At 65.7% G+C, this 18393-nt stretch overlaps 1 protein-coding gene across 1 annotated transcript; it reads left to right on the forward strand.

The window, feature by feature from the left end:
- The first annotated feature begins 959 nt into the window (after positions 1 to 959).
- PLXNB3 (plexin B3) lies at positions 960 to 17094 on the forward strand. Its single transcript, XM_029931063.1, has 36 exons — positions 960 to 1047; positions 2480 to 2603; positions 4277 to 5317; positions 5722 to 5901; positions 6560 to 6688; positions 6772 to 6872; positions 7406 to 7535; positions 7705 to 7861; positions 7963 to 8071; positions 8151 to 8265; positions 8351 to 8476; positions 8549 to 8665; positions 8978 to 9071; positions 9154 to 9323; positions 9548 to 9699; positions 9969 to 10074; positions 10757 to 10887; positions 11143 to 11319; positions 11427 to 11622; positions 11754 to 11993; positions 12076 to 12237; positions 12318 to 12469; positions 12570 to 12670; positions 12758 to 12981; positions 13103 to 13281; positions 13569 to 13635; positions 13802 to 14129; positions 14239 to 14342; positions 14433 to 14526; positions 14899 to 15077; positions 15250 to 15410; positions 15632 to 15779; positions 15986 to 16050; positions 16118 to 16193; positions 16313 to 16387; positions 16672 to 17094. Exons 2-36 carry the CDS (start codon positions 2544 to 2546, stop codon positions 16774 to 16776), a joined length of 5751 nt encoding a protein of 1916 aa, XP_029786923.1. The 5' UTR covers positions 960 to 1047; positions 2480 to 2543; the 3' UTR covers positions 16777 to 17094.
- The last annotated feature ends 1299 nt before the right edge of the window (positions 17095 to 18393 follow it).

Raw genomic sequence — 18393 nt, forward strand, 5'->3', positions numbered from 1 at the left:
TAGCCCACTTTCTCCCACACTCTCCACCCAGAGCCACCAGCTTACTCTTGTCCAAGTTCAAAGCTATGTTCAAGGTCATGGCAACTTTTGACGTAAGTCTAAGTTCTCTCTGATAGACTGACCTCTGCACCCACTTCAATAAAAACTATGCTTCAGGCAAGGGGAGGTAACTGTGGTTATATCACCTCAGGCCTGGCATCGAGCAGTCCTGATGCCCCCGGCTGCCTTGCTTCATGGTTCACGGCCATGTGGCCAGATGGTTAAGTGCAGGGGCCCTACAGTTGACTCTTGGCCTTGCCATTCACTAGCCCTGCAACTTTGTGCAAGTTTCCTAACATCTCATGCCTCAGTTTCTCCGCCTGTAAACTGGAGAAAATAAGTGTACCCCTTCTGGGGTCATCGTAAGGAGTAAAGGAGTTAACATACGCCCAACGCTGCGAGCAGCCCTGACTGTCAGGGGGACAGCAGAAGTAGCAGAAACGTGTGGTTCAAGGTCGGCCAGCTTGGATCTCACTTCCTCTGTGAAACTCTCCCTGGCTCCCTGAGCACCCCTAGACTTGGCGCCTCTCCGTCCCACGCACGGTGTCCTCCAGAGATGAGCTGTTCTGGCAGTGGAGCCCTGTCAGTTGGCACATAGCTGTGCCCCTGAGGGCCAGGACACCCTTGGATCAGGTGGCAGTGGGCTTTGTCTCTGAATGGTGCCAATGCGAGGCCCAAGACTGGCACCCAGTAGGCACTTAGTGGAAGGTTATGGAATGCCTGCATGCCCACCCACCCAATGGGAGGGCACTGCCCCGCTCTCACCTGCTCCAGCCAGGTGCCCGCCGCCCGCCCTCCGCTGTGCCCACCAAGGCCGGCAGAGGGCAGCAACACCCTGCCCTACACCGGCAGGCCCCGGGGCGGGCGGGGAGGGGCCGGGCAGCCGGGCAGGCCCCGCCAGAAGTCGGGTTGGGCGAGACTGCGTTGTGGGAAGGAGGCTGGGGCTGTGCTGGGGACACACTTCTGGGCTGCTCGCTGCTCTTCAACCCCTGCCAGCGGCCCACCCAGGTAGGCAGAAGTGGGACTGGCGAGGACGTGGGGTGCAAGGGACGCTGGGTCATGGGGCGCTGCCTTGGGGCATGCGGGGGTCTGCTGGAAGCCCAGGGGTCTGCAGAGCGCTCTCGCTGGATACGGCAAAAGCCATCAGGTACCCCGACCCAACACCTCTTGATGCCTTAGGGGCATGGCACCCCCTGAGGGGGTGTCCCTGGAGCTGGGAGGTGGGACCCCAGGCTTGTAAACCCCAAATGGGAAGGCTGGCGGGGCTGGGGGCAGGGCACAGGATAGGGAAGACGCCCGCCTGGTCCCCCACCCCCACAGCCACCCAACCGGCCAGGCCAGGTGTCAGCGGGCCCCACTGCCGCCACCTTGCCCTGAAGCGCACTGCTCCTGGAGAAAGCGGGGACCCCGCCCCGAGAGCACCTGCCCCCACGCCACGGCCCAGGGCCCCTGCTCTGCCACTTTAGGGTGCAGATGGTGCCCTGTGAGGTTGGCTGGAGAGCCAGCTGCCGCTCGCCACTCCCTTCCCACCCCCTTCTGCACCCCATGCAGCTAGAGGGGGGCTCTAGGCTCACCCTGGCCTGGTGTTTCCCCGGGCGAGGGGGAAGGGAACAGCTGGCCACCAGTTGCCACTACTGAGGCTGAGTGCCGGTGCCCGGGGACCATGCCCCCGCCCCGTCGTGCGCATCCTCTTTGCCTTGGCCCCCCTGCAGCAGCACCCTCCACTGGCACTGCCCACTACCATCATGCTGCACCTGGTGCACCTTCCCCAGTCCCCTGGGGCAGGGCTGGCCAGACACAGGTCACCTGCTCTCTGGCCAGTCTTATTCTGGGCCAAGGGGATGGGAGTGTTGAGGAAGGTCCCCTGGACGGGCTGCCTCTGTCAGCATCTCCCTGCCCCCAGCCTGGACAAAGGCAAGCATTGAGGGCCAGGACTGGCCCTTCAACCGGGCACCAAGGCTACCAAGGCTGAGGCTGGCATCGCACGGGCTCAGCACCCTGACCTTCCCGTGGGGGCTCAGTGGCCTGCCCTGTGCCCTTCACAGGGACTCGGGGGGCGGTACACAGAGAGGCACACGCTGGCTGGCACGGGGTGGGAGTGGGATGGGACTGGTTGTATGGGTCTCATTTTGCTGGCTCGAAGAAACCCTGTCCTTTGTCCCCAGGTCCCAGGGGGTGTCTCTATGGGGGTGGGGAGTGGCAGGGAGCCCCCTGGCCAGAGAAGCCCTGGGGGTGGTGAGAGCACCAGATCGTGAGTCCGTGGCCCAGGCCTGTGGACAGAGACGACATTGTTGCGGTGGAGGCGGGGCTGCCTTGGCCCGGCCACTATTGACAAAGCTGCCAGCTGTGGCGGAGCCCAGCCGCTGGGCCCTTGGCCCCCCTGGCCTCCCTGGCACCCCCCCCACCGGGACCAAGGCTCAACTGTCTCCCTCCTACTCAGGACAATGCCCCCCACAGCCGCCTTGTGCCCATCACCACTGCCCTGGGCCAGCTGAACTGAGGACATGTGCCTCCCTCGGCGCCACACTGCCCGGGAGACCCCTCTGTCGCTCCCCTTCGAGGCGGTAAGTGCCTGGGTCCCCTATCCACAGAGATGGTGCCGGCAAGGGACGAGGCAAGGTAGGCAAAGTGGTCCAGGGGAGCCTGGGCACCGGGCTCCGATGCACCGCGTCTCCGCCTCTCCACCCCTCACCCACACACCCTGGGCATGGCCGCCGATATCCCGGCTCCACAGGAAATGCCCCTGTCCCCAAGCCAGGCCTGACCTTCCTGTCTGTGTCCCTGAGATAAGGGACTCGGGGGCCTTCCTCAGGGCTCTGCCTCCAGCCGGCACGCCCGCCCAGGGGGCAGGCTCCCGTCTCTGCTGCCAAGCCGCAGGGCACCAAGTGACAGTGGGCAGGCTCCTGGAGGGCACATGTCGCCATGCCCAGCTGTGCAGGACCCCAGCCCAACTTCGGACCTGGCCTCTGTCCCCTTCTCTGTGGCTTTGTGCCCAGGGCACTGCCCGCTGAGCTGGCTCTTCCTGTGCATCTGTCACCTGGGCACCTGGCAGCACGGGGACCCGAGGTTGTTGACCAGGGGCTGGGTCGCGGGGGGGGGGTGCGCAGCAGGGGCCCCCACCAGAGCCATGGGAGGTAGCTTTAGCGTGAGCTCCGGATGCCTCCACGTGCATGGGGGTGGGGGTGCCCGGGCCTGGCTTCGACTCCGAGTGCCCTCTCCCCAGCCGAGCTCACCCTTCCCACGCCTGCACGTCAGTACCCCCAGGGAACAGGCCCCCCACTCTGCCCCTGCACCTCGTGTCTTGTCTCGGGGCTCCCCATTGCCTCCCCGAGTGCCCACTCTGCCTGGCTCCCAGGTGGCCGTAGCCCCTGCTCCGACCCCTCCCCGCGCTCGGTGGCACGGCCTGGCTGTCTCGGCCTGCGGTTCTCTGGCCTCCTCAGTTTCTCCCTGGCTCTCTCTCCCCTCTCCAGCAGTCCCTCTCCGCAAGGGCGAGGGTCCCTCTTTTTCTTTTTAATGTTTATTTATTGTTAAGAGAAAGCAAGAGCACAAGAGAAGGAGGGGCAGAGAGAGATAGAGAGAGAGAGAGGATCCAAAGCAGGCTCCCAGCTGTCAGCACAGAGCCCAACGCAGGGCTTGAACCCACGATCCTTGAGATCGCGACCTGAGCCGAAGTTGGGCGCTGAACTGACTGAGCCCCCCAGGCGCCCGCGAGACGGTCCCTCTTTACAGCTGGCCCTGCCTGCGCAGGGCTTGTTTTCTCTCCCCGCCCTCACGTGTCTCGGCTGTCCCCCACCTTGCCCCCAGACACAGAGACTTCCACCAGCCTTTGTTCTGTGTCTTTGTCCTCTTCTTTGTCATTTGCTCCCCTTCCCCCTTGCTGGCTGCCCTCTCCTTGGCCTCTGCTCATGTCTCCCCTTCAGCATGTCCTACTTCTCCCCTGCACTGCTCTCCTGCCCTTTCTTCTCTCTCCTTCTGTTACTCAGCCCACCCTCTCTCCGTCTCGTGGATACTCTGTCTGTGCCTCTTTCTGTTCTCTCTCTTTCTCTTTGCTCCGTGTCTCCCCATGTGTTTCTCTGCCCCCTTTTCTACGTCTCTCTCTTCTGGACTCTTCTCTTCCTCTGGTGCTCTCCCCACCCCTCTACGTCGGTGTCTTTCGCTGGCCTGACATGTGCGGGCGTGCAGTGCAAGGCTGGCGTCCACCCCCACCACGCCTCGCTCGGCTCCGCTCTCACCCCAGGTACGTGTCATGGCGCCGCGGCCTCCGCTGGGGCCCCGCCTCCTGCTCGTGCTGCTGCTGTGCCCCCGGCCGCCCCCGACTGAGGCGCATCGCTTCTCCGCGCCCAACACCACCTTCAACCACTTGGCACTGGCGCCCGACCGCGGCACGCTCTACGTGGGTGCCGTGAACCGCCTCTTCCAGCTCAGCCCAGAGCTGCAGCTTGAGGCCGCGGCCGTCACCGGCCCCGTGTTCGACAGTCCCGACTGCGTGCCCTTCCGTGACCCGACCGACTGCCCGCAGGCCCGGCTCACGGACAACGCCAACCAGCTGCTGCTGGTGAGCAGCCGGGCCCGGGAGCTCGTGGCCTGCGGGCAGGTGCGGCAAGGCGTGTGTGAGAAGCGGCGCCTCGACGACGTGGCGCAGGTACTGTACCAGGCCGAGGACCCTGGCGACGGGCAGTTTGTGGCCGCCAACGCCCCAGGGGTGGCCACGGTGGGCCTGGTGGTGCCGACGCCGGGCCGGGACCTCCTGCTGGTGGCCAGAGGCCTGGCGGGCAAGCTGTCAGCAGGGGTGCCGCCCCTCACTGTCCGCCAGCTAGGCGGGCCACAGCCCTTCTCCAGCGAGGGCCTGGGCCGTCTGGTGGTGGGCGACCTCTCGGACTACAACAACAGCTACGTGGGGGCCTTTGCCAATGCCCGCTCCGCCTACTTTGTCTTCCGCCGCCGGGGCGCGCGGGCGCAGGCCGAGTACCGCTCCTACGTGGCCCGGCTCTGTCTCGGTGATGCCAACCTCTACTCCTACGTGGAGGTGCCCCTCACCTGCCAGGGCCAGGGCCTCATCCAAGCTGCCTTTCTCACCCCGACTACCTTGCTGGGGGCATTTGCCGCGGGCCCCGGCACAGCACAGGCGGCCCTGTGCGCCTTTTCCCTGGCCGAGCTAGACGGGAGCATGGAACAGGCCCGTCGCCTTTGCTACACGGCCGGTGGCCGGGGCCCCAGCGGCGCAGAGGAAGCCGCCGTAGAGTACGGAGTCACATCTCGCTGCGTCGCACTGCCCCCCGTGAGTGCCCCTCTCCCCGTGGGCTTTGTGTGCCACCTTCCTGAGGTGGCCCTGTCTTGCCTGGCCTGCCTCTCTGTCTCTGTCCCTCCACGGTGCGTCTCGGCTCAAGGCAGGGACTGCCACGTGTAGCCCCGGGCTGTGGGTGGCTGCTGCTGTCAGGTGACGACCGCCTGCTTATAGGATACCCAGGAGGGACGGGCTCCTAGCTGCCCTCAGCCTGCTTCTCTTCGCCTTCATTCCTCTGCTGTGTGAGCTTGTCCTGCCCCGGGTCCAGGACCTGAGCACTCGTCCTTGGTCTCCCAGGGTTCCCTGGTCTCGCCCTCCAGCTGTGACTATCTGTGGGCCCTGGGGGGAGCACTTCCTGCCTCTTCCAGGAATCGATTCTCCGCTCCCTGTCCACCCAGGACTCCCCGGAGTCATACCCCTGTGGTGACGAGCACACCCCCAGCCCCATTGCTGGTCTCCAGCCCCTGGAGGCCAGGCCTCTGCTGTGGCTCCCGCAGCCCATCAGTGCCGTCGCAGGCCTGCAGACAGATGGGCACACGATAGCTTTCCTGGGGGACACCCAGGGTCAGCTGCATAAGGTGAGGCCCTGATGGAGAGGTCGCCCTAGCCCTGGGCCCCTGACGCCAAGGCCTCCGTGCTGCCCGGCTGGGCCCGGCCTCACAGGCTTGGCTGGGCGTGCCCATGCCCTGCTCCGGGACGAGGTACCTTCCGCCTCTCGGGCTGCGTCGTGCTGGCAGGTTGAAAGGCCAGGCCACACGCTGAAGGCTGGCTGGGTGCCGCCTCCTGGGATTCCTAGTTGCATGGCTTAGGATGATGGCCCAGGAACATCCTGGGCAGCCCCAGTTTCTCCAGCTCAAAGCAGGAGCCAATGGTCAAGGTGGGCAGGATTGCCAGGGGGATGGGGTGGGCGGTGCCCAGTTTCCAGAACCAGCCCATCCCCGGAGGTCTCTCCGAGGCCAACTCTTGCCTCCCCATGACCTGCTTTGCTCCCTGCAGCTGCCCTCCTACCCCTGGCACCCAAGCCCTTAGCCAAGGTGGCCAGGTGATGCTGGAAACGGGAGGTGACAGGCAGAGCAGCATGCCCGTGGAGCCACCCCACTTCCATGCATGGCCCAGCCTCCCTGGTCTGGCTCTATGGGAAAGGACGCTCCCTGGGAGCCCCAACCAAGGGGAGAGGACGTGCCCTGAGCGGCCGGCCTGTGGCCGTCTCGTGAGCAGGCCTTGTGGTCCCTCCAGGTCTTTCTCAACGGCTCCCAAGGCCAGGTGTACCACTCCCAGCAGGTGGGGCCTCCGGGCTCAGCCGTCAGCCCAGACCTGCTGGTGGACGGCAGCGGCAGCCACGTCTATGTCCTGACCACCGGGCAGGTGCGGCTTGTCCCCGGGGCAGGGAGGGCACACCCAGCCCGAGTCCCCACACCCACGACTCCCGTCCCTTGCTGCTCGTGCAGGTGGACCGGGTGCCTGTGGCTGCCTGTTCCCAGTTCCCTGACTGCACCAGCTGCCTGCAGGCCCGGGACCCACTGTGCGGCTGGTGCGTCCTCCAGGGCAGGTGAGTTCGATGCGACAGGTGGTGTGTGCCACAGGGTGCCCCCGGCGCCCTCCCTCCATCCCGCCCCATGCGGCCCAACTTGCTCGCTCCTCCTTTCCCAGCCCCACCCCCAGCCAGGTCTCCACCGGTGGTAACAAATCCTGCGGCAACCCTTCGTTCTGCAGCAGAGGCCCCCAAAGCCTGCCACTGACGGCGAAGCCGTGTCTGCTTGCCTCTTCCGCTTGTTTTTAATGTTTATATGTTTTTTATTTTTAATATTTTATTTATTTTTGAGAGAGAGAGAGAGAGTACAAGGGAGGAGGTAGGGAGGGGCAGAGGGACAGGGAGACACAGAGTCCAAAGACAGGCTCCAGGCTCTGAGCTGTCAGCACAGAGCCCCACATGGGGCTCAAACCCACGAACCATGAGATCATGACCTGAGCCAAAGTCAGACGCTCAAGTGACTGAACCACCCCTTAGCCCCTTCCTCAGCGCGCACTCCCTTCCACTCCCCCTGAGCCCCACACGGCGGGCGAACGGGCCCTGTCCCCCAGGTGTGCCCGCAAGGGCCAGTGCAGCCGGGCGGCCCAGGCCGATCACTGGCTGTGGAGCTTCGGGGACAGCCGCTGCCCGCATGTGCAGAGCCTGCTGCCGGCCCACCGCCCTCGCCAGGAGCAGGGTCCGGTAAGCTGCCTGCCGCCACCTGCCTGCGGGGGCAGTCTCCAGGCCGCACTGTCCTCCCGTCCTTCTGCCTCTGCCCCCGCCCCCCGCTGCCCTGGCGGCGTCTCCTTAGCCAATCCCCCCCACCCCCGAGAAGCCCCTGCCCGCTCAGTTCCCCTTGTGTGCATCCCAGGTCACCTTGTCTGTCCCTCGGCTGCCCACCCTGGCCATGGATGAATACTTCCATTGCGCCTTTGGGGACTACGACACTTTGGCCCACGTGGAAGGGCCCCACGTGGCCTGCATCAGCCCTCCCCCAGACCAGTTGCCTCTTAACCCTCCGGGCACAGGTGAGGGGCCCCTGGGGCAGGGGGTTGGGGGCTGGCGCAGGAGCTGCAGGGGTGGAGCCACATGCCACATGCCACACCCCGCTCCTGCCATCCCCTCCCAGACCACGTCACCTTGCCCCTGGCTCTGATGTTTGAGGATGTGGCTGTGGCTGCCACCAACTTCTCCTTCTATGACTGCAATGCTGTCCAGGCCTTGGAAGTGGCTGCTCCGTGAGTGCAGGGCCTGGCCGCCGGGCAGGGGTGACAACTCCCCACGGAGCCCAGCCTGACAGCCCCCCTGCCCCTCCAGGTGCCGTGCTTGTGTGGGCAGCCTCTGGCAGTGCCACTGGTGCCCACGGAGCAGCCGCTGCGTGCATGGAGAGCACTGCCCAGAGGGCGAGGTGACCATCTACAGTGCCCAGGAGGTGGGTGGGCCCAGCCCCCAACCCCTGCTGTGCCCTGCCCTGGGTCCTTCAACTTCCAAAGGGCTAGACAGTCTCCCTTCTGCAGGTAGATGTCCACGTGCGTGGTCCACAGGCCTGTCCCCAGGTGGAGGGCCCAGCAGGTCCCCTCCTGGTGCCTGTTGGTTGGGAGAGCCATCTGGCCCTGCGCGTGCGGAACCTTCAGCATTTCGGAGTGAGCAGGGGATGGGGATGATGGCGGTGGGGTGGCTGCCGTGTCCAGGGTCCTGACAGTGTCCGCCCCCAGAGCTTGCCCGCCTCCTACCACTGTTGGCTGGAGCTGCCCGGGGAACTTCGAAAGCTGCCAGCCTCCCTGGAAGAGGTGGCCGGGGACGTGGGCCTCATCGACTGCCAGGCCCAGCAGGTATGTGGCCGCCCCACAGCCTCACCAGCCACCGCACACTTTCTGTAGCCCTCAGAGCACCCCCCCCCCCGCCTTGTCTCGAAGACTGTTCCAGGCCACCATGGTCCTGTTGTCACTCCCGAGGCCTGCTCTGTGTAGGCCCTGGGCATGCGGCAGGAACGTGGGGTCCACAGCCTCTGGCCCTGACTTGCAGTCTTGTGGGAGGTGTGGGCACGGAACAAAGGCACCCATTCTGGGAGGAGGGTCTGGGAGGAGACAGGGGCCAGGGGTGTCCTGAGTCAGGCGAGGCCTGACCCCACCCTCCACCCACAGTTCTACCCCTCCATGGCCCAGCAGGAGCTCCTGGTGCCCATCTATGTCACCCGGGGCAAGGGGCAGCGGCTGGACAATGCCCACACTCTTCATGGTGAGCTTAGGGGCTGCAGGGGGGTGGCACAAGGCAAGTGGCAGAGGGGATGTTCCTCAGTGCACCGCCTGGCCTTCCCTAGTGACCTTGTATGACTGCGCCGTGGGCCACCCCGACTGCAGCCGCTGCCAGGCGGCCAACGGAAGTCTGGGCTGTCTGTGGTGCGGCCACGGGCGGCCCACCTGTCGCTACGGTCCCCTATGCCCCCCCGGGGCCGTGGAGCTGCTGTGTCCCACCCCCAGCATTGACGCAGTGAGCCCCCAGCTCCTCTGCCCCCCCCCCTGCCCCAGGGCCCACCCTCCCACCTCCTCCCCACCTGCCCTGCCATGCTCTCCATTCTTCTGACCCCATCTGGGTCAGACCGGCCTCCGCCCTAGAGGCTCTGTCCCGCCTCAGGCTGGTCAGCAGGCTGGGCACCCCCACTGCAGGTTAGATGTGGGCTCGGGACACTCCATTGTCACCCTTCCTTGCTGCAGATCCAGCCCCTGACCGGGCCCCCTGAGGGTGGTTTGGCCCTCACCATCTGGGGCTCCAACCTGGGCCGGGACTTTGCTGAGGTGCGAGACGCCGTGAATGTGGCTGGCCGGCCCTGTAGTCCTGAGCCCTCCCTCTACCGCACCTCTGCCCGGTGAGGCGTCCTAGCTGCATGGGACTGAGGGATGCCCTCCCGGGAAGGCCATCTGAGAGCGGCTACCCGGACAGAAGGGAGGCTTGTAGGCAAGGAATGTGGGCCTGGGTCACATGCACCAAAGGAAGATGAGCCAGGGGAGGGAAGGAGAGGGGAGCTGGCAGTGAGCCGGTGGAGGGGGCAGGTTCTGGGCAGCCCAGTGGCCAATGAGCGGCCCCCAGGTCCTGCTGAGGAAGGGTCTGACCAGCCACTGGGCCTTCGCCCCCCAGGATTGTGTGTGTGACATCCCCTGCCCCCAGTGGCACGACGGGGCCAATCCAAGTAGCCATTAAGAATCGGCCACCAGGCGTCTCAACCCAACATTTCACCTACCAGGTCAGTGCCCATGCCTGGGTGGTCCCCATGCAGGGTGATAGTAGGAGTGGGGGCCAGTAGGGCATGGGCGCGTGGGTGAGGCTTTCGAATTGACCTAGGAGGTCACAAAGGGCCGCCACATGGCCAGGAGGGGAGCCTCGGATCTGACTGTTTATTCAGGCCACTGAGTGGAGGACAGTGGTGGCATCTGTCCTGGCGGGAAGAGGGCAGTGAGGCAGCAAGCACAGAGGGTGCATGAGCACGTGAGCGTGTCTGGGACCGCCCGCAGGCATGGCTGGGGAGTGAGGGAGCACAGGGACGCCTCTGGGTGCTAGCTTGAACCCTGCCAGCCACTGGGGCTAATGCTAAAGCCAGGAAGCCAAGGGCTGGAGCAGGGGGAGGCAGGGCCGGGTTAATGTCGGGAGTTTCGTAGCACCCGAAGGTAGTGATTGGATCTCAGGGTTTAGAGCTCGGGGAGTGGGGGCCTGGGAGCTGTAAGCCGCGGCAGAGGAGGGGCAGAGATGCAGGGAGGAGGGAAGAACCTTCTCTGAGGGCCGGGCAGCAGAAGCCTGACACAGGCGTTCTGGAAGGAGGGTGTGGTCAGTGGTGACCAGGTGATAGAGCACAAGTGCCTCAGGAACCAAAGCCTCGGTAAGTGCCAGGCCAGGCTGCCATGGCTGTCCCAGCCTGCTCTGTCTCCCAGGACCCCATCCTGCTGAGCCTGAGCCCCCCGCGGGGCCCCCAGGCAGGGGGCACCCAGCTCACTATCCATGGGCAGCACCTACAGACAGGAGGCAACGTCAGCGTCTTTGTGGGCAGACAGCCCTGTCCCATGTGAGTGTCTCTCCACGTGGCCCCAAGGTGGCTACTGTCAGCTCGGGGCATTCCCTGCGGGCCTCACTGTCCCCTTGGGTACTGGGGGCAGTGGACTCAGGGCTCCCTAAGGGTCCCCGTCAGAGTCTAACGGAAACAGCCACTGTGCCCGTCCCTAGGGCCCTGTACCCCGCTGAGGGAAGTGATGTGGGTCTCTGGTGGGGTGGTCAGGCCCAGGCTAGAGCACAAGATGCCAGACCCCTCCCCACCCTGCAGCCGGGAGCCGGTGTGTCCTGAGGCCATTGTGTGCCACACCATGTCCCAGGCCCACCCGGGAGAAGCTGTGGTTCGAGTGGTGTTTGGCCACGCGCACCGCGCGCTGCCCGCCAGCGCCTTCCGCTACACTGCTGACCCCCAGCTTGTGTCGGCAGAGCCCAGCGTCAGCTTCCGGGGGTGAGGACCTAGTCCGATCAGGGTAGCCTCGGCACCGTGCTGGGGAGGCGGAGTTGGGCCGGGCTGCCCTCCCAGCCCCACCCCTGCTGACTGCAATCCCGGCACAGGGGCGGCCGGCTGATCCGAGTCAGGGGCACGGGCCTGGATGTGGTGCAGCAGCCCCTGCTGTCCGCGTGGCTGGAGGCCACAGCGGAGGGGCAGGCCGCAAGGGCCCAGCCCCCGGCCCCAACCCCAAGGAGGAGCTGCGGGGCCCCCCTTGCAGCCCCCCAGGCTTGTATCCAGCTTGAGGGAGGCTTGCTGCAGGTGAGTGCCCCACGGGCAGCCGGCGGGGCGGTGGGCCCGGGGAGGGAGGACGGGGAGGGAGGAGGGCCCCCAGGGAGCGAGCCAGGAAGCCGCAGCTCACCCCACGTTGTCTGGCCCGGGCCGCCTCCTAGTGCTCCACCATCTGTTCCGTCAACTCGTCCAGCCTCCTCCTGTGCCGGAGCCCTGCTGTGCCAGATGGGGCGCGCCTGCGGCGCGTCTTCTTCACCTTGGACAACGTGCATGTGGATTTCGCCAGCGCCAGTGGGGGCCAGGACTTCCGGTACCAGCCCAACCCCCGTCTGGCCCCCCTCAGCGGAGAGGAGCCCACCCGCCCCTACCGCCTCAAGCCGGGCAACGTGCTGGATGTGGAGGTGAGGGCTTCCGCCAGCAGCTCTGTGTGGGAACTGCGCGCGTAGGCTGCTGTCCTGGCTGCAGCCCCCGTGTGTTTCCCAGGGCCAGGGCCTCAACCTGGGGATCAGCAAGGAGGAGGTGCGCGTGCACATCGGCGATGGCGAGTGCCTGGTGAAGACCCTCACGCTCACCCACCTCTACTGCGAGCCGCCAGCCCGGGCCCCCCAGCCCGCCAATGGCTCCAGTACCCTGCCGCAGTTCGTGGTAAGGCGAGGCTCCGGGTGCAGAGGCGGCTGGACGGACGGAGCCCTGAAGGCCCACACTCAGGAGCCCCGTCCCCCCAGGTTCAGATGGGCAACGTGCGCCTGGCGCTGGGCCCCGTCCAGTACGAGACTGAGCCCGCCCTGCCCACCTTCTCCGTGGAGGCCCAGGCGGGCCTGGGCATGGGCGCGGCAGTTCTCATTGCCGCCGTCCTCCTCCTCACCCTCATGTACAGGTGAGAGCCCCCCAGCCCGGCACGCACGCCCCTGCGTGAACTTCCCCCTTCACCGGGGAAAGGTGGGGCCGCGACTAACACCTGCTCCCCGGGGCTGCAGGCACAAGAGCAAGCAGGCCCTGCGGGACTATCAGAAGGTTCTCCTGCAGCTGGAGAACCTGGAGATCGGCGTGGGGGACCAGTGCCGCAAGGAGTTCACAGGTGGAGTGGGGGCTGTGGGCAGTGGGGGGGCGGGCAGAGGGCCCAGCTGGACCTGAGCCCACACCTCCGGTGGCTCCCGGCCCGCAGACCTGATGACCGAGATGACCGACCTCAGCAGCGACCTAGAGGCCAGCGGGATCCCCTTCCTGGACTACCACACCTATGCGGAGCGAGTCTTCTTTCCGGGGCGCGGCAGCCGCCCGCTGCAGCCCGCACCCGAGGGGCCCGGGGAGGAGGGCCCCCGTGCCCCCGTGCGCCAGGGCCTGACGCAGCTCTCCAACTTGCTCAACAGCAAGCTCTTCCTCCTCACGGTGAGGGCTCTGCCGGTGGGCAGGGAGCCCTGGGGCCGGGCCGGGCTGGGCAGCTGGTGTGGGCGCGGAGGTGGGAGAATACTCAAGGCTCCCCTAAGTGCCGCCCCCACCGCCCCCGCAGCTCATCCACACCCTGGAGGCGCAGCCCAGCTTCTCCCAGCGGGACCGCTGCCACGTGGCGTCTCTGCTGTCCCTGGCGCTGCACGGCAAGCTCGAGTACCTGACCGACATCATGAGGACTCTGCTAAGTGACCTGGCTGCCCATTACGTGCACAAGAACCCCAAGCTCATGCTGCGCAGGTTGGCTTTGGCCTGACTGTGGGCCTGGAGGCAGGGGCAGCGGCTTCCCACTGAGCAGCCACCGCACCCCCCCCCCCGCCCTGTCCTGGGGTGAGCAGGGCCGGGAACCCCCAGGAGGCAGGCCAGGAAGCCACCCGTATGGAAGTAGATAGGCATCATTCCCAGGGACGCCGGCACAGGGGGATGAGAGGCGGGAGAGCTCTGCCTTCCCTCCTTTACCCACCTCAACCTGGGGATGGGGTGGCCCCGCAGCACCCCACCCCTGACCTAGGGTCGACCCCCTACAGGACAGAGACCATGGTAGAGAAGCTGCTTACCAACTGGCTGTCCATCTGTCTCTACGCCTTCCTGAAGGTGAGGGGCGTCCCAGATGACACTTCCTCCCCTCACTTCGTGTGTCCTCACTGACCTGGACCCCGATTCCCCCGGGGCCTCGGGCTACGAGGAGGCAGAAAGAGGGGCGGCGCGGGGTGGCGGCCTTGCCCTGGGGGCTGACACGGGCCTGTCCCGATGCTGGCAGGAGGTGGCTGGTGAGCCCCTGTACATGCTGCTCCGGGCCATCCAGTACCAGGTGGACAAGGGCCCCGTGGACGCTGTCACCGGCAAGGCAAAACGGACCCTGAACGACAGCCGCTTGCTTCGGGAGGATGTGGACTTCCGGCCCCTGACACTGACGGTGTTGGTGGGCCCCAGGCCTGGCGGGGCCGCGGGGAGCGGTGCGGTGCAGCGCGTGCCTGCCCGGGTGCTCGACACAGACACTATCACCCAGGTCAAAGAGAAGGTGTTGGACCAAGTCTACAAGGGCACCCCCTTCTCCCAGAGGCCCTCAGTGCATGCCCTAGACCTCGGTGAGAGAGCCCACCCAGCAGTCCCCGCGTGGGCCAGGCCCTGCCACGCTGCAGGTGGCAGACTCGGGGGCCAGGCTGCAGGCTAAGCGGCTTCCCTGCGTGCCCCTAGAGTGGCGCTCGGGCCTTGCTGGTCATCTAACCCTGTCAGATGAGGACCTGACTTCAGTGACCCAGAATCACTGGAAGAGACTCAACACCCTACAGCACTACAAGGTACCAGGCGGGTAGGGGCTGGGGGGAGGCAGGCCCCCATCTCGGGACCAGCCAGGGAAGGGGCCCAGCCTCTGCTCACGTCCCCACCAGGTCCCAGATGGAGCCACAGTGAGGCTCATCCCCCAGCTGCACAACGGAGGTGCCATCTCGCAGAGCCTGGCCCAGAGCTGCCTCCCGGGGGAGAGTGAGTCCTGTGGCCCACATGTGCCCATCTGCCCCCCCACCCCCAACCCCCGGAGCTCGAAGCGGGCGGGCAGCAGTCCTGTGCTGGCCGTCTGCCTTGTCTGCGTGTCCCGCATGTCTCGCCAGTGGGCAAGCCAAAGCTCTGGGCTGGGCCAAGGACCTGGGGCCGACGAGGGCGACGGCGTGTCCTGGTTGGGGAGCTCTGGGAGCCTGGGGTGTTGGGCTGCCACCCTCCCTACCTCTCTTTCCCTGCTCTTCCCGGAGTCCGCCACCCTGCCCCACCCGGCCAGGTGAGCAGGCTGGCCATCCCTGGCCGGTGGTGCGGGAGCGCGCACAGGGCCGGAGGACTGAGGCCGGGCTTCCGTGCCCTCAGACACGCCCATGCCGGAGGACGGTGAGGAGGGCGGGGTCCACCTGTGGCACCTGGTGAAAGCCACCGAAGAGCCAGAAGGGGCTAAGACCCGGCGTAGCAGCCTGAGAGAGCGAGAACGCGAACGGGCGCGGGCCAAGGCAATTCCAGAAATCTACCTCACCCGCCTGCTCTCCATGAAGGTTGGTGTGGCCGGGGAGCTTGCCCCGGGGGAGCCTCGTGGCTGGGAAGGCTCATGGAGGGGGGGCCCCCGACCGAGCTGTGGAGAGAGCATGGTCCCGTGAGGTAGAGGCGGGGTCCTACCCACGGATGGACCACGGCGCTGGCCCCCACGGCCCCTCCCACGCCTTCCAGGGCACGCTGCAGAAGTTTGTGGATGACGCCTTCCAGGCCGTCCTCAGTGTGAACAGGCCCGTGCCCATTGCCGTCAAGTACCTGTTCGACTTCCTGGACGAGCTGGCACAGAAGCATGGCATTGACGATCCGGAGACCCTGCACATCTGGAAGACTAACAGGTACCTTGCCCACTGTCCCCCGCCCCCGTGCAGATGAGACATGAAGTACCAGAGGGTTAAGGACATGGCCCAGGGTGGGGGCCACAGGGCCAGGAGAGGACCCCAAGCGTGGTGTCATCCACCCTAGATTTCCGGCCACCCCCAACACGCACCCGCGAGTCCCTGCGGAGCTGTGGTCCAGGCCCAGGCTGACGATGCCTGAGGCTGGCCTGTGTCCCCAGCCTGTTGTTGCGGTTCTGGGTGAACACCCTGAAGAACCCACAGCTCATCTTCGATGTGCGCGTGTCAGACAACGTGGACGCCATCCTGGCTGTCATCGCCCAAACCTTCATCGACTCCTGCACTATCTCAGAGCATAAAGTGGGTCGGGTAAGGGCGGAGCCGGCCGCTCAGCTGCCAGAGGGGTGCCAAGGAACGGCTTAGAGCTTTCCTGAGCGGGGCTGGGGTGGCAGCAGCGCCTAATGGGGGCCAGAAGGCGGGGGGTGGGTTGTGGAGAGAGCACCAGTGGTGCATTCAGGGTGACAGGGCCGGAGCTCCCCCACCTCCCGACTCAGGCCCACCCCTACCCGGAGCAGGACTCGCCAGTGAACAAGCTGCTGTATGCCCGGGAGATCCCTCGCTACAAGCAGATGGTGGAAAGGTGGGTGTCGGGCCACGGGGGCTGGGGGCCGGGGGCCCCCAGCGCCTAACCACGTTTCCCCTTCCAGATACTACTCGGACATCCGCCAGAGCTCCCCGGCCAGCTATCAGGAGATGAACTCGGCTCTGGCCGAGCTCTCCGGGGTGAGGCACAGCCCGGGGGAGGCACACCCCCTCCACGTTGGAGTGGGGGCAGGGGGGAGGGGGGAGGTTTGGGGTTTGAGGTGCAGGCTGGGGCTCAGCCCTCCACATGCTGCCCCCAGAACTACACGTCGGCTCCCCACTGCCTGGAAGCTCTGCAGGAGCTCTACCACCACATCCACAGGTATTATGACCAGGTGAGGCCCTTGGTGCTCGGGGGCGGGGGGGGGGGGGCACATCCCTAGGGCCCAAAGCAATGCCCCAGGATCCTCCCTATGGATGGAAGGCAGTGCCAATCTGGTTGGTGGGAGGAGGGCCCAGGTTGGGGAAGGAGCGTGGCTTCTGTCCCGATTCCTCGGGGAGGCCGGGGGCAGCCCCTGCTGGACCAGGCTGCCGCTGACATGGACACAGGACTGAGTGGCCCTGGGGGATGGGCAGAGGGCGGAGGCCTCAGGCAGGGCACCCTCCTCTGCCCCGGCAGATCATCAGTGCCCTGGAGGAGGACCCCGTAGGCCAGAAGATGCAGCTGGCCTGCCGCCTGCAGCAGGTAGCAGCCCTGGTGGAGAACAAGGTGACAGACCTGTGAGCTGGTCACCTGAGGACCACCGGCCTGGAGAGGAGCAAGGGGCACGGCCTACCACCGCCTGTCGCCGCAGTGCCTTAGGACCCCTGGATAGAGCCAGCAACCGAGGAGGGGGCAGCAGGGCATGGAAGGGGGCCGTGCCTGCCGGGTAGCTCCCTGCCACCTCTCCCACAGCCCACCCTGCCTTCCCCTACCCGGGCTTCTTTCTAATTTATCGTAATCCTTACCTCTTCCCCCTGTCTCCCTCACTGTATTTATTTGCTTGCTGGAGAATCACATCTGGAAATAAAATAGAAATACATCTTTTTAGAAAAAGCCTAATCCCCAGCCTGTCCCTGTGAGAGTTGACTCAGCGCTTCTTCCATTCTCGGCCCTCCCCTTGGCCCCTTGGCTGTGACTTCTGCCCAAGGAAAAGAGGGGCCATCAGGCCCCCCCAGGCCTTGCTCTCTTCTGTCCCCTTGCCTCCCTTGGCCTACCCGCCCCCACCTATGGCCACCTTGCCCTACCAATTCTTCCCTGGCCCGAGGGACAACAGGACCAAGCGGCTCCCATCTTGGGCTAACCACAGTCACCGCCGAACCCTGGCTGCTTCTTTCTGACTCCCCACCAGTCCCTAGCTGGCCTCCTGCCTGCACACTTGCCCCCTCCGTTCCCTCCTGGGAGCAGCCAGAGCGATATTTCTAAAGAGCAAAAGTGCCCATCAGCCTCTGCGAGAATCTCACGCTAATGCCCATAGGCTCTAATAGGACCCTTGGCCGCCCAAGGCCTCCCTGCCTCTCCCCACCCCCAAACACTCTGTGGCCAAAGAGGCCCCCGGGTCTCTCCCACTGCAGGCCTCACCTCAGCCAGGCCCTGTACCGCCCTGGAAGCTTACCCACCCACCCCTTGCTGGGCAACTGACTCTTCCTGGTCCTTTGCATGCAGCCCCAAGGTCACAGGTTCCAGAGGGCTCTGCCTGACCTGGAGGTCCCTCTGTCCCCAGCCTGTTAGAGCTAGGGGCTTGTTTGGGTCCCACGAGAGGAGGACTTCTGAGGGCAGGGCCAGGGTGGCTGGTTCCCTGTGCCTCTCGTGCGGGCACGTGGCATATGCTGGCGGACACAGCGAGCAAGGCAAGGCTAGCTGGGCCCTGAGGAGCTGGAAGGGAGGCCGCACAGTGTCGGTGCTGCCGTCTTCAGCGGGCAGGCTCCCAAACTTCAACGCCGAGCCTGCACCTCTGGTGGGACGAACCAGTAGCCTTCAGCTCATTCCCCTGATCCAGTCATCCGGGACCCCCGGGGACCCCACATTCAGGGAGATGAGTGCGCCTGCCTAAGGGGTCAATGAGCCACAGGAAAAGTGGGAAGCCCACTGAGAGTGGGCAGGGAACAGGGCGCCCATGGGAATGGGAAGGGCCACCTTTGCGAAGGCTACCAAAGGCCAAGCAGGAAACCAGAGAATGTTCCAAAAGTGTCATGGTGCCCTAGGGTATGTGGGGTGTCTGGTAGTGCACCACCTGAGGACTGGGGCTGCCTTGTCCACTGCCCCCTCAGCTGGCTTCAGCCCTTGAGTGCGGGGACTCCAAACCTGGGAAGTAGGTTGCTGACAGTCCCCACTCAATGGGCCCCCTGGGCCACCCTTGAG

This window comes from Suricata suricatta, chromosome X, assembly GCF_006229205.1.
Source record: "Suricata suricatta isolate VVHF042 chromosome X, meerkat_22Aug2017_6uvM2_HiC, whole genome shotgun sequence".
In the NCBI taxonomy this organism is placed as follows: Eukaryota; Metazoa; Chordata; class Mammalia; order Carnivora; family Herpestidae; genus Suricata; species Suricata suricatta.

What these genes read in the sequence shown, in the direction of transcription:
- PLXNB3 (XM_029931063.1), top strand. Translation starts at nt 2,544, where the DNA reads ATGTGCCTCCCTCGGCGCCACACTGCCCGGGAGACCCCTCTGTCGCTC. An exon ending in GCTGCGTCGCACTGCCCCCC is followed by an intron (nt 5,318 to 5,721) that starts GTGAGTGCCCCT and finishes CTGTCCACCCAG; the next exon opens with GACTCCCCGGAGTCATACCC. An exon ending in CCCAACATTTCACCTACCAG is followed by an intron (nt 10,075 to 10,756) that starts GTCAGTGCCCAT and finishes TCTGTCTCCCAG; the next exon opens with GACCCCATCCTGCTGAGCCT.